The 15,252-nt window shown below is 33.5% G+C and overlaps 1 protein-coding gene across 2 annotated transcripts; it reads left to right on the forward strand.

Annotated features, from left to right (window-relative positions):
- Window positions 1-1,466: 1,466 nt before the first annotated feature.
- Window positions 1,467-10,340, forward strand: ODAM (odontogenic, ameloblast associated). Of its 2 annotated transcripts, XM_002814825.3 has the most exons (12): window positions 1,467-1,535; window positions 2,273-2,338; window positions 2,436-2,477; window positions 3,018-3,065; window positions 3,664-3,897; window positions 4,322-4,369; window positions 6,249-6,353; window positions 7,206-7,253; window positions 8,011-8,082; window positions 8,514-8,675; window positions 8,913-8,971; window positions 9,937-10,340. In XM_002814825.3, exons 1-11 carry the CDS (start codon window positions 1,500-1,502, stop codon window positions 8,940-8,942), a joined length of 891 nt encoding a protein of 296 aa, XP_002814871.3. In that variant the 5' UTR covers window positions 1,467-1,499; the 3' UTR covers window positions 8,943-8,971; window positions 9,937-10,340. The 2 variants fall into 2 exon arrangements, with proteins under 2 accessions (XP_002814871.3, XP_054409589.1); XM_054553614.1 differs by lacking the exon at window positions 7,206-7,253.
- Window positions 10,341-15,252: the final 4,912 nt, after the last annotated feature.

Below are 15,252 nucleotides of genomic sequence, written 5' to 3' on the forward strand. Positions count from 1 at the left end.
TGACTCCAGGGCCGCCACGTGGTCAAATAACATTTATGGACAGAAAAGGAAAACGGTGTACAGAAAATGGAAACGAATTACAGAAACAGTGAGTTGGTACGAGTTGCAGCTCTTCGATTGCCTTATTTGAACACATTTGAACAGTTAGCTGCTTGTGACTGGCTGTCACTCAGCTTCTTGTTAAAACAGTAGGTTACAGTTTGTTTAACATCATTAGGTTACAGTTCACTGGTATAAGAAATCTGTAGGTCAAACTTAAAATATGTATGGAGGCAGCTTTAGGCTAAACTTAATTCAATTTAATACTTTCTAATAGATATAAAGTCCTAGTGGTGGGTTTTCTTCTTTAGTAAAGAAAAATGTCTTTTTATTCTAACTAATGATTTATGTACTCAGATTTTTTGACTAGATAAACAACAAATAGTATAATTATTTTAGTATTAATGAGCCATGCAAGCTCTGTCTCATCCTACCAAAAAAGACAAATTTATTAAAAGGCAATAATTTTGTTTTCCTGCATAAGACTATCATGGGTTGCTCAAGATTAAGTTAGCTAAAAAGAACTCTATCCATAATAAAAATTAATTGATAATACATTGTCAAAACACTTGTGATCCTGAACTATCTATTAGAGGGGAGTCGATATTAACAACAAAAAACTACAAATAAACACAAAACTCCCATTATGAAGGAAACTTAAATAATAACAATGTGCAGAGAGTAATAGTTGTATTTTGAATATTAAAATAAATAACAAAAACATTTTTCAATAAAAACATGTATTCACAGCTATTTTTTAAAATGTAGGACATCATGCTTTATACTTATTAAATTATTTATTTCAAGCAACATGATCATATAGAAATACATTTCATAGACACATGGAAATTTAGCAATTTTTTAAGGATTGCATTCAGTAAGTAGAGGGAGATTAATTGATGTTTTCAAGGTCAAAATCTAAAGGAAACTAGCCCACATTTACTTAGCCCAGCGTTGAGAAAGCAAAGAATTCTGCTAAGTAGGCTTTGAAGTTTTGCTTTTCAGACCTATGACTTCTAACAATTCTGTATTTCGCCCTTGAAGTAAAAATAATCACCCAATTTATCCTTGGCTTTATTAAAGATATTAACTTTTATTCAGTTAGAGTACCCAGTTTTATTCAATTAGGGTATCCAGTTTAAGAATTATAAAAGAGTAGAATAGAATTATTCTAGGAGAATTATTCTAGGAGAGTTACTCATAACCAAACCAGAAGCCAGAAATGATCACAGGAAAACATTTCTCAGGGGATAATTTAATAACATTACTAAAAGTGTGGGAATCCATATACCACCTAAATGATTAGGAAAGAGGTTATTAGCTAAGCCATTGTCTGAAACCCACTGAATCACTGGTCCTTTTTGAACAATGATTGGTCCTTTTTTTCTAAAGATGAGTTTTAAAATTTAAGAGAAGCACCAAGCAGTAGAGCTGAGAGAGGAAAAGAACACAGATCTTGCATGGTTCAAATTTTTCTTTATAGGTCCAGGAGTAAGGTAAGATATCAAATCTTTGCTTTTATAATTTGAAGAACCAAAATCAGTGAACTCTGCAGGATAGACTATCAAGTTCACCCTAAATGCTTAATTAGGTCAATGATTTTAAGCAGGGAAAAAAGTTTCACATCTAGAAGACAAGAGAAATATACTTAAACAGGTTACACCATAAATCAATATCACAGTTTAGTTTTATAATCTATTGCCATAAATTACAAAAACATTGACTCAGTTGCTTAGTTCTAGTATATTATTCTGTTATTAGGCTACTAAGTGGAAATTATCTGGTATTGGACTGGTATTGTCAAATCTCTATTGAAGTACTTTTCAACATAGACGTTAAAATTGCTGCAATAATAAGTCCCTAGTTGGTTAGCCTTAGTCACGAACTCCCATGGTCTGATGGGCCTGCTCCTCTCCTTGTAGAGCAGCACTAGGAGCAGATCATCTTGTTCTTTAATGCATTCAACCACATCATATGTCTCCAAATGAGTCTTTTGTTCAAGCTAAAATGACAAGCAATCAACTTTGGTCTTTATAAACAGCTTGTCTGAGAGAAAATAAAGAGTTGTATCATAGAAATTTACAAATATAACTTTTTAAATTTTAAATTGCAAAATGTAAGTAAATACTATAGAATTCACCCAGCTATTCCTTTGATTGAACAATACTAATTATTTTGTCATGAATTTTAAGTAATGTCTTTATAAAGCTAAAGATCACAACTTATTTTCTAGATATATCATACGAAAATGAAAATTATAATTCTTCTTGGATTCCTGGGAGCCACATTGTCAGCCCCAGTAAGTGATTTTATGGCACTACTAGTCCCATTGTGTTAAACCTTCAACAATCCCTTCTTTTTACTATTTCTGATTTTTTTTTCATTTTTACTTTTAGCTTATCCCACAGCGTCTTATGTCTGCCAGCAATAGCAATGAGGTTAGTTTAAATAATTAAAACAATCTCCTCCTTTTTTTAATGGAAATCAAGTGGGAAGAGATAGAAGTCATCATTTAATTTATACTGTGTTCCTCTCCACTTGCTTTTATGTATATCCAAGCACATTTCTAATGTTCATATTTGATTATATAACAGGTTACCTCTAAAATATTATTCTGCTTCCCTTGCTTGATTGTTAATTCTTCAAAGCCAAATACAATATTGTTTATATCTTTTTGTTCTAATAACACCTAACACAGGTGTATATAGGTGTTTAAAAACATAAAATGACTAAACCACTGGAATGTGTTAACGTTGTGCAATCTCATACCCAACAGAGGAGAGGTTGTTAAATCCCAACCTTGTTTTAAATCTAACTTCTAATCACTGTAATTTAATGTTAGCCTAGTGAGAAAATGTTCCACTTCGAACAAGAAATTGAGCAACCAGCTATGACTTGTGCTATATTTGCAGTAAACATTGTTCCTACTCATTTTAGTGTGTAGTAATCTTGATTTCATATTATTTTTCTTTTTCTAGTTACTTCTTAATCTTAATAATGGTCAACTTTTGCCACTACAACTTCAGGTACCTCCATTTCAATAAGTACTTTATGGGGAATATTTTCCTATTGCTTATTTATGTTATTTGGTAAGAAAACAAAATGTTTCCTGATTCTATTTTGGAAATCTCAATTTTTAACGTTATGAATTTGTCTCATATGTTCTAGTGGCCATTTGTTTGAAGATTAAAGTAAAAACTGTAATTTGAACAACATTTATTTATTAAGAACTTGGTATATGCCAGGCACTAATTCTCACAATTATGAGATAGTTAAAAGTAATTATTTTACACAAAGTCATGCCCAGTTAACCAGTAAGAGCAGGCTGAGGGGTTTAGGGTTAAGGTAGGGGAAAATACAGAAGGTTTAAAACCAGTGTGGTATATGCAGATGTTGGGCTCTTTTATCAACCTTATCCTGCCCCATATTTCTCATGGCCATCGGGAATTTAGCATTTGCTTCGTATTATTTGCTTGGTTCAAAATGAATCAAGATGCTGTCCTTTTTTATGTTGCAACATTGGAACTATAGAAATTGTTTGTATTTTGTCTCTTTCTTGCTCAGGACTTTTAAATTCTTTTTGGCACGAAGGGAACATGCTTTCTTTCCTTTGTGTCTTTTTAGGGCCCACTTAATTCATGGATTCCACCTTTCTCTAGAATTTTACAACAGCAGCAGCAGGCTCAAATTCCAGGACTCTCCCAATTCTCTTTATCAGCTCTAGACCAGTTTGCTGGATTGTTCCCAAATCAGATACCCTTCCCAGGACAGGCCAGTTTTGCCCAAGGAGCCCAGGCAGGCCAAGTTGACCCCTTACAGCTTCAAACACCGCCTCAGACACAACCAGGCCCCAATCACGTAAGTCAGGCCTCTTTCATTTTGTTCTGAGGAGAGAGAACTGCATGTTTAATCTGACAATGAATATGAATCAGCTTTGAAATAGGCAGGGGTTTTTGAACAATATTTTTTCTCATTATATGTTTCTACCATCACTGTAAGTAAGTTCTTTCTTATATTTTCTGATTTCTAAGACAAAAAACATTTAAATCAGCTACTCTAGGATACAGCAACAAGCCAAAAAAGTTAAAAACAAGTCTAGGATAAGATAGGAAAACTTCAATAAAAGGCAGTTTATGTCAGCACATGTAACAGATGACTTTTTGTCGTGGAAACTTGTTAACACAAATGATAAATTTATATGGCTAGCTCTATGAAAAGCAGCTCAGGGATTTTTAAATAACAAAGTCAAGCATACATTTTTATATAATTTTTTTTTTGGCAGGTGATACCCTATGTATTCTCCTTCAAAATGCCTCAAGAGCAAGGACAGGTAAATGGATATAACAACACTGCCCATAGAGATGGCTACATACACTCTCCACAATGCTTTCTATTTCTACCTCTGACTCCTATAGCAAGGCTATAAAAACCTATATAATGGTATCACTGTCTAGATAACATCACTGCTGGGCTAGTGTCAGTTTGTTGACGTTGGGCTCACTTAACAACTCCTTAAGGACAGGCAGCTAAGTAGAGTCTCCAAGACCCCTGAATTTCCAGGGCATTGCTATGTTGAGAGTAAAAGAGCTCAGTAAGCCCCAGGTCATGTCCTCTCTGCATCCAAAGTGCTGGAAGTTGAGAAAAACTCAAGAGAAATACCATGGGCTGACTTCATCCAACTTTAAATTTTGCTTCAGAAGGAGACGCACTAAGCTGATAATATATGATATGATGTAGAGATAAGAAACACTTGCCCATGTTATTTGGCTGTTATGAAATTCTGCTCAAAACATTTTAAGCTTCTTACACATTTCCAACTTGAATCCATATTACAATCAAATGATAATTTTTTCCATTAAATAGGATAATCTTTTAAAAAATGAATGCAAACTAGTATAATCATCATATTAATATGGAAAACCCTATAAATATCAGGATTATTAATTTTATAATATTCTGGGTTCAAAGAAACAGTATTATAAATAAATTATATTATTCATCGCAGAATATTGGCCTTTTCATAAAAAGTTACAGCATTTGGCTCTACTGTAATTATAACTAAATAACTTTGTCCCACATCCTCTTCCATTATAAAACAAAAGTTACTTCTAGACATTATCTCATTTTATGACACAAGCATCTAAAGAATTAGATGTATACCTAGAATTACTGCATCTTAAGAATCAAGAAACCTAGTCTTAATGAGATCAAATTCCCAATCCCATTGAAAGTAAATAGCTGAGTTGGAATACAATTCTCCACCCCTTCTGTCTCCTTCTTTAATCACGAAACCAGTAGCTCTCCACCCTGGCTTTACATTAGAATCTCTGGTGTTAAGTTTGAAAATTACAAATCTCTGAACCCTACCCCAGTGAATCAGTACCCCATGAATAGATGTTAAGTTTGGTCATCTTCTAAAATGCTCAAATGTGGTTTTGATTCTTAGCCAGGATTAAGAATGCTTGCACAAAATATAATCCTTCTGAAACCCTAGTTGTTTTTTTTTTTAACTCTCATGTCTAATACAATCTCTTACTTTATGCAAATAAACAAAACAGCATACAAAAATTACCATATGTACTAAGATTCTCATTTTCTATGAACACATACACAAATAAACAGACACAGACATATAAGTAGAAGGCAATAATATAAATGGAAGCCACATGGCAATGTAGGTGGTGACGTTTCAGATGATTTCATTTGTTACTTGTCTATGTCTTGATTTACCAAATATCCTAAAATATATATGGATTGTTTTAATAAAGTAGCAATTCTTAAATGCAATACATTCATAGAATTTCATTTATTATGGCAAAACGTCTAATACCACATTCTGCAGAATCATGATTCTCAAAAATACAGGGAAAGTGCTACATAGGCTATCTTTCACTTAGGTATTTGCAAAGTAATTTGTATATAAAGTTTCCAAGATGTCCTTTGAAAAAAAAAGCTCTTTTGCTTAGTTCAACCCACTATTTCCTAAATGTGTTTGACCAAGCAAGCTTAAAAAACAAGTCCAGTATTACCTGGGATACAAGTTGTTTCCAAAGTTTGGGAAGGGATTCTTCATCTATTTGCTTTGTATTTAATCATAAAAAGCTGCTAGACATAAACCAGCTTTTAAATAAAATTGACATTAGAAGATAAAAAGTATGTCCTATGCTGATTTAATGGAATCTCTTGTATACTTCTCTTTTTACAAGTAGATGTTTCAATACTATCCAGTTTACATGCTCCTACCCTGGGAACAACCTCAGCAAACAGTTCCAAGGTCACCTCAACAAACAAGAGAGCAGCAGTATGAGGAGCAGGTACTGCAAATGTTTTATTTTAATCCTACTAGTTCCACTTGAAAATAGAGAAAATAAGGTATATTACCATAGAAAAAAAGTTTCTGAGTATATTTAATGCAAACACTCAACAGCATGAAACAGATAGGCATAAGAGGGTAGATACAGTGTTCTCTGCTATAAATCATTTGTGTAAACTTATTTGGTAATATTCCAGGGCTGGATTTTTAGCCAATGAAATCAGTAAGTGGACTTCAATAGAATCAAGGCCAAAAAGCTGAATAACCTCGAAAAGTGAAGTTTTCTCACATTTAAAATTTACTAGCATCCACCTTTCCACATATGTGTGTGTGGTTACTATTTAAAAATAGTAAATGGCAAAAATATTAGCTACCTTGATGAAAGATATACTTGGTCACTGGATTTTGAGATACAATTAGATACCATTATATTAAATTTTGTGAAACTGAAATAAATTTTTAGAATTCTAACATAAATTCAGGTGGCTCATATATAATTAACATCCTTCCTGTTAGAATGAAAATGTCTTTTTTTTAGTTTAATCATAACTCTAAAACCTGGCATTACAAATTAGAGAAAACTCAGAATTATGCTTTAAAAAACTGGAAGAATTAATTCTAATTGTCATGTTGCTTTAAAGGGAAAGAGAGCGTTTTATCCTAGAAATGATATGGTATTAAAAAGATTCTTGCTAATTTAACAATAATTAACTTTTAGTTACTGGAACATACAAATTTTTAAAATGCTTTTAATTTATATAAAAAGATATGTAAGTTTAAGTAATCATTTACTGCAAACTTATGACAAGAATAATCACAGAAAATATAATACATTTTTTTAAAAATCTGACAGATACCATTCTACGCTCAATTTGGATACATTCCACAACTAGCAGAACCTGTAAGTAAATGCATATTTTTCATTAAAAAATATTTTGAAACTACTTGCTTCATTGTCTACTAAATCTATCAATGCCCTTCAGCCAAAGATGACCAGGAGAGCACCTCTGAACAAAATTGTATGTATCCACTCAGTACAAGGAGGAGAACACACAAGTGGGGATTCTTGGGTGTCTTAATAGGAAAGTATTAGAATGACTTCTCACACGATTTGGGCTTCTTTTAGGTAATTTGGGGAAGATTGCAAAGAAGTGGTGGTTCACTCTGCAGTGGCTATTCTCAAAAGTAGGGTAGCTCTATGACTGTTTTAAAAGCTCATTCCTCTAAGGCAAGGATAGTGGAGGCAAGGTGAAAGCTTTAATGGGTAAAGAAGCATCAGTCGCTCATATTAGCCAAGATGTGAGAACACCTGGTATTTTCAAGACTTGTACGGTGACCTTACTTTAGAAAAAATTTTGAAGTTGTCTTGGTTTTTTTCCACTCTTGTCTGATGTTGGTGTTCTGTAGAATTGTTTATGCTCAACAGGTAAGCACCTGGTCCTAGCAGAGAATGTTAGAAAGTAGCACTTCCAGAACAGAAGCAGAGGTGAGATGTCAAGCCAGTTCTCTAATAGCAAGAATTAAACTATTATTTCTGTTTTTAGCAAAATAATTTAAGAAGTTTGGGAGTGTTTTACTACTCTGGTACTCTGGGTGGCCAAAGAGCATATTTTCATAGGTCACTGATTTAGACTTTTTGAAATGTTTTGTGTTTTTAGGCTATACCAGGAGGACAGCAGCAACTAGCTTTTGATACCCAACTAGGCACAGATCCTGAAATTGCTGTGATGGTAAGATTCCTTACAACACTTTGCCTGCTACTGGAAATCAACAGTTGACAACTTACTATACTAATGTTCATTTTAATATCAACTCTGTTGTAATTCCATCAATAATTTTTGCTTCTTCTTCTTCTTCTTCCAATATTTTGCCAGTGAAGATTCAGTTTACTCTTACTCAATTCATCAATATTTTTCAGTATGCTATGCCAGGTACTCTTTGATGTACCTTTATTTAAAAGCAGATATTAAGAGATAATTAACGTTTGCTGGTATATATTCATGGTCTTTTATGTAGCTTATAATCTAAAAAAACTAATAATAGCAACTTATTTTTTTAATATAATGCTTGTGTTGCATCTCAGTCCTGTTGCTTTACATTCTTCCCAATTGTGGCCTTCTTGAACTTATGACAACTTTGTTTTCATTCTCATTCTCTATAGTCAACAGGAGAAGAGATACCATATTTACAAAAAGAAGTGATCAACTTTAGACATGACAATGCAGGAGTTTTCATGCCCTCAACTTCACCAAAACCCAGCACAACCAATGTTTTCACTTCTGCTATAGACCGAACTCTTACCCCAGAGCTCCCAGAAGAGAAGGTAGAGTCAGGAAAACTTCACTTTATGTAAAAAATTGTCTAATGAAAAAATACAGTGATAAAATTAATGCTTCCATTTATAGGACTTAGTCGTGAAATTAAGAAGATAACTAATGAAAAATATGTAGTCTTAACTCTGAATAAGGTGGCCAAAAGTTGTTTTTGATAATCAATTAATCAGAATATAATTTAATTTCAATTTAATAAGAGCTTCCTATGAATGTCCTTTTCTCACTAGGCCAAGACTGATAGCCTAAGGGAACCGTAAGAAGTTGCCCTGATCATTCAGAGATTTTGGTAGGTATTTGCCAAAGTCAAGCATTAGGTGCCACGACAATTTCTACATAAGAAGACAAAACAAAAAAGTTGGCAGAGGAGCTAATGGAGTTCTTACCAAAGTAGTTATAAAAACAAGTTAGCTATATATACCTGTAAAATTAATAATAATTATAGACTTCAACAATTTTTAAAAACAAAATTAAATTTTGAGAATCATGTCTGCCTATACTATAAGTTTGGTATACTCTCTGAAAACACAAATAGTAGATATGCTAGGTCCATTATAAAAGACATTCTATAGACACTCTATACAGAATCAATTCTCCCAAATCATCATTTCAGTTTGCAAGCTAAACATTGTAATAATTCGAATATATCTGTATTAGTTTGAAATAAAATAAAAATCTCAAAATGATAAAGAAATTGTACAATGAAAAGAAAATTTCAAATTCCATGACTTTTATATCAGACATAATCTTGAACTAATTACCTGTTTTAATCAGCTTGGTTGGCTATGAGGCTACAACAGGAGTTTGATAGAAGGGCAGTCTGGGAACAGCACCAAAAAGTAAAAACATACACTGAAAAGCAAACAATTTAACTTGAAGGGCAAACTAAAAGACAAAGTTTTTGAAATCTCTTCCCTGCTGCCTTTGAGCCTCTTTTGATCTCTCCTTCCATAAAAATGAGCACTCAGCATTCTTCAGATGAAAAAAGTTTATAAAAACATAACTGAGTGAATAGTAATAATACCTCTTTAGGAAAGCCTCCTCACTAATGTACTACATTGTACAAGGCAAATCAAGTTATTCAGTAAGAAATACTAAAGAGATTTCAGTATTTTATGATCTTTTTTGTGTATGTATGAATGCCAGTGAAAGAACAGCTTTCTATTTCTTTAATAAGCAATTTGTAAGATATCTAGGATGTTTTATGCAAATAAGTCCAATGATATTAAAATGCTTTTCTATTATATTTTTCAGGGAAAAAGATGTGGCCATGCCTTGGATATAATTTTAGGCTATTAGCTTCCTCAATGCTAGTATCAGTTCTCTGGAATACATGAAATATCTTGACTCTTCTCCTAAATTTGTTTTTACTTATAAATGTTATTAAACTCTTTAAATATGTCATAGAAAATAATACAATCATGTAATGAATCTTGTCTTACAAAATTATATGTCTTTTCAAATATCCTATCATTGTATAATATGGAATATAATAACACTGAGAATGAAGCTAGTATCATTAAATCAATTGGATAATTGCATTAGTAAATGATGCCTCTGGAAAATGGCAGTACCCATGAAGATATGTATATTGTCATTGGTTGTATGATGAGTCTTGTGATTGGAACTGATGAAGTAAAATAAGTACCTAGATTTGACATGTCATCTCTTCATTTCCCTAAGGTCCATTTAGTCAGTTTCCTCCTGAGACATTCTCATGACAATCAAAATTATTTGGTGGCAGATATCATAAAGTGCTTATTCCTAATATGACACAGTTACATAGAGAGGTGTCTGTCCTTACTCAAAAGGATAGGAAAGTGTATGCTTGTTTGGGGGAGGCAGCATCCTGTAGAGAATAAGTTAGAGATTTTGGGTTTCATCAGACCTGGCTTTCAATCTAGAATAATTTCTCTAAAATCAGCATTGCTTACATTTGGTAATTCTCAAAACTTTCCCTACCAACTATTCTCCACTGGATGTTTCCTATCTAAATAAAACAGCATTAGTTCAAGAATAAAATATAGACTAACACAGGAACAGAAAACCAAACACCACCTGTTCTCACTCACAAGTAGGAGTTGAATAATGAGAACACATGGACACAGGGAGGGGAACATCACACACAGGGGCCTGTTGGGGGTGGGAAGCAAGGAGAGGGGAGAGCATTAGGACAAATGCCTAATGCATGTGGGGCTTAAAACTTAGATGACAGGTTGATAGCTGCAGTAAACCACCATGGCACATGTATACCTATGCAACAAACCTGCATGCTCTGCACATGTATCACAGAACTTAAAGTAAAATTTTTAAAAAAGAATGAAGTATAGAATCCATGCATGACTTTAACTCCTCCATTACATCTATATTCAATCTATCAGCATAGCCTGATAGAGTAATACTTTCAAATGAAGACATTTTAAGTGTGTAGTGTGAAAAATGTATGTATTTTGTAACCATCACCCCATCAAAATACAGAACATCTCCAACACCCCATAAACTTCTTTCATACTCTTCTCCAATCAATCTAGTCTCCCCACTCTCATGCCAAGCAACTATTTTCATATTTCAATCAACATATATTAATTTAGCCTATTCTGGGTTTTTATATAAATTAAATCATATATGATATATTCTTTCGTGTCTGGCTTCCTTTCCTCAACATAGTGCTTTTGTGATTCATTCACGTTATTGCTTAAGTGTTATATCACATTGCATTAATATATGTCATTTTCTTTATCCATTCTCCTATTGTTGAACATTTGAGTTGTTTCCAATTATTGGATAACAGAAATAAAGCTGCAATGAACATTCTTGTACACTTTTTTGTAAACACATGTTTTCATATCTCTTAAGTAAATACCAAGACATAGGTCTAACTCAAAGGATATGTATACGTTACAAGAGACTGCTAAATAGTTTCTAATGTGGCTGTTCCATTTTATACCCTTATTAGGAGTGAATAAGAGTTCCAGTTCCTCTCATTTCTGGCCCACAATTATTATAGAATTGTCTTTTCTTAAAATTGTTTGTATAAATTCCTCTTTTGTCACACATCCCTTAAATGTTAACCTTCATACAGGTTGACCTCAGTCCTCTTTTCTTCTCTCTCTCAAAAAATCACTGCATCGATTTTTTTTAAATTGCTACATGAACATTTCCATTTTGACTTTAATATGATTTACAAAAAGGTACTGGCTCCTAAATCTGTATCTCAGCATATTTATAGTCTCATCTATTAAATAGTTCTGGATTCCATGTTTTATTTTAAAATGTTCAAAGAGGCATCTCACGGTTTTAATTTGCATTATCCTGATGACTAATTGTGTTATATTTGTTTCTACGCTTATCAGTCATTAGTATAACATGTTTTTTGAAGTGTACTACTTCTACATATAACTTTTAAATAATTTTTAAAAGAAAAAATATATTTACTTACATATTTACCAATTTCAGTGCTCTTCCTTCCTATATGTCTGAGATTTCATCCACTATAATATCCCTTTTATATCAAGAAATGTCTCCAAAATTTATTTAGTTTGCATCTGATGGCTATAAATTCCCCCATTTTTTATTTATCAAAAAATGCCTTTATTATGTCCACATTTTATAGATTTTTTTAATATAAAATTCTAAGTTGACTGACTTTTTTTCTTTCCACACTTGAAAATTGTTCTAACATTATCTTCCGGCTTCTAATGTTTTCGATAAAAAGTCACCTGCCATTCATATTGATATTCCCCTGTATGCAGTGTATCTTTTTCTAGAGCTGTTTCTATGACTTTCTCTGTCTCTTTGGTGTTCAGCAGTTTGACTCTAGGAGAGTTAAGTGTGGCTAATTTTGTAGGAATCATATTAGGTGTGCACTTTGCTTTCTGAATCTGCATATTGGTTTTGATAAAAATTGGAAAAGTTTCATCAGTACTTCTTTGACTATTTTTCTGCTTCATTTTTTTCTCTTCTCTCCTTCTTACAACTCCAATTGCATGTGTATTGGATTAATTGACACTATTTCTTAGGTCATTGAGCCTTTGTTGATTTATATTTTCTGAGCACTTCAGTTTGAAAATTTCCATTTACCTTCAACTTCACAGATCCTTTCTTCTATTAGAGCCAATCTGCTTCTGCTACTGATATCATCTAATAAATACATCCAGTTTTTTAAAATTTTAAGTTTAGGATTTTTATTTAATTTTTAACAGTTTTCTTATAGCTCCAGAAATTTTCTAACTCATCACTCGATATACTCAGCATATTCCTATCAATCTTTTAGCATGTTTGTTCTAGTTGAAGTGTATTTTTTTACTATTATTATACTTTGAGTTCTAGGGTACATGTGCACAATGTGCAGGTTTGATACATAGGTACACATGTGCCACGCTGGTTTGCTGCACCCATCAACTCATCATTTACATTAGGTACTCCTCCTAATGCTATCCTTCCCACAGCCCCCTACCCCCCGACAGGCCCCAATGTGTGATGTTCCCCACCCTGTGTCCAAGTGATCTCATTGTTCAATTCCCACCTATGAGAGAGAACATGCAGTGTTTGGTTTTCTCTTCTTGTAATAGTTTGCTGAGAAAGATGGTTTCCAGCTTCATCTATGTCTCTACAAAGGACATGAACTCATCATTTTTTATGGCTGTATAGTATTCCATGGTGTATATGTGCCACATTTTCTTAATCTAGTCTATCATTCATGGACATTTGGGTTGGTTCCAAGTCTTTGCTATTGTGAATAGTGTCAAATAAACATACATGTGCATGTATCTTTATAGTAGCATGATTTACAGTCCTTTGGCTATATACCCAGTAATGGGATTGCTGGGTCAAATGGTAAGTCTAGTTCTAGATCCTTGAGGAATCGCCACACTGTCTTACACAATGGTTGAACCAATTTACACTCTCACCAACAGTGTAAAAGCATTCCTATTTCTCCACATCCTCTCCAGCATCTGTTGTTTCCTGACTTTTTAATCATAGCCATTCTAACTAGTGTGAGATGGTATCTCATTACGGTTTTGATTTGCATTTCTCTGATGATCAGTGATGATCAGCATTTTTTCGTGTGTCTGTTGGCTGCATAGGTGTCTTCTTTTGGGAAGTGTCTATTTACATCCTTTGCCCACTTTTTGATGGGGTTGTTTGTGTTTTTCTTGTAAATTTGTTTGAGTTCTTTGTAGATTCTGGATATTAGCGCTTTGTAGGATGGGTAGATTGCAAAAATTATCTCCCATTCTGTAAGTTGCCTGTTCACTCTGATGGTAGTTTCTTTTGCTGTGCAGAAGCTCTTTAGTTTAATTAGATCTCATTTGTCAATTTTGGCTTTTGTTGCCATTGCTTTTGATGTTTTAGTCATGAAGTCCTTGCCCATGCCTATGTCCTGAATGGTATTGCCTAGGTTTTCTTCTAGGGTTCTTATGGTTTTAGGTCTAACATTTAAGTCTTTAATCCATCTTGAATTAATTTTTGTATAAGGTGTAAGGGAAGGATCCAGTTTCAGCTTTCTACATATGGCTAGCTAGTTTTCCCAGCATGATTTATTAAATAGGGAATCCTTTCCCCATTTCTTGTTTTTGACAGGTTTGTCAAAGATCAGATGGTTGTAGATGTGTGGCATTATTTCTGAGGCCTCTGTTCTGTTCCATTGGTCTATATATCTGCTTTGGTACCAGTACCATGTTGCTTTGGTTACTGTAGCCTTGTAGTCTAGTTTGAAGTCAGGTAGTGAGGCCTCCAGCTTTGTTCTTTTGCTTAGGATTGTCTTGGCAATGCAGGCTGTTTTTTGGTTCCATATGAACTTTAAAGTAGTTTTATCCAATTCTGTGAAGAAAGTCATTGGTAGCTTGATGAGGATGGCATTGAATCTATAAATTAGTTTGGGCAGTATGGCCATTTTCACGATATTGATTCTTCCTACCCATGAGCATGGAATATTCTTCCATTTGTTTGTGTCTTCTTTTATTTTGTTGAGCAGTGGTTTGTAGTTCTCCTTGAAGAGTTCCTTCACATCCCTTGTAAGTTGGATTCCTAGGTATTTTATTCTACTTGTAGCAATTATGAATGGGCGTTCACTCATGATTTGGCTCTCTGTTTGTCTGTTAATGGTGTATAGGAATGCTTGTGATTTTTGTACATTGATTTTATATCTTGAGACTTTGCTGAAATTGCTTATCAGCTTAAGGAGATTTGGGGCTGAGATGATGGAGTTTTCTAAATATAAAATCATGTCATCTGCAAACAGGGACAATTTGACTTCCTCATTTCCTAATTGAATACCCTTTATGTCTTTCTCTTGCCTGATTGCCCTGGCCAAAACTTCCAACACTATGTTGAATAGGAGTGGTGAGAGAGGGCATCCTTTCCTTTTGCCGACTTTCAAAGGGAATGCTTCCAGTTTTTACCCATTCAGTACGATATTTGCTGTGACTTTGTCATAAATAGCTCTTGTTATTTTGAGATACATCCCATCAATACCTAATTTATTGAGAGTTTTTAGCATGAAGGGATGTTGAATTTTGTTAAAGGCCTTTTCTGCATCTATTGAGATAATCATTTGGTTTTTGTCAT

Source organism: Pongo abelii, chromosome 3 (assembly GCF_028885655.2).
Source record: "Pongo abelii isolate AG06213 chromosome 3, NHGRI_mPonAbe1-v2.0_pri, whole genome shotgun sequence".
Classification (NCBI taxonomy): domain Eukaryota; kingdom Metazoa; phylum Chordata; class Mammalia; order Primates; family Hominidae; genus Pongo; species Pongo abelii.

Bases quoted from the DNA above. Each gene is read 5' to 3' on its own strand.
- ODAM (XM_002814825.3), top strand. From the start codon at position 1,500: ATGGTTCAAATTTTTCTTTATAGGTCCAGGAGTAAG. The intron at 3,066-3,663 runs GTACCTCCATTT...GTGTCTTTTTAG, and splicing joins TTTTGCCACTACAACTTCAG to GGCCCACTTAATTCATGGAT. The intron at 6,354-7,205 runs GTACTGCAAATG...AAAATCTGACAG, and splicing joins AGCAGCAGTATGAGGAGCAG to ATACCATTCTACGCTCAATT.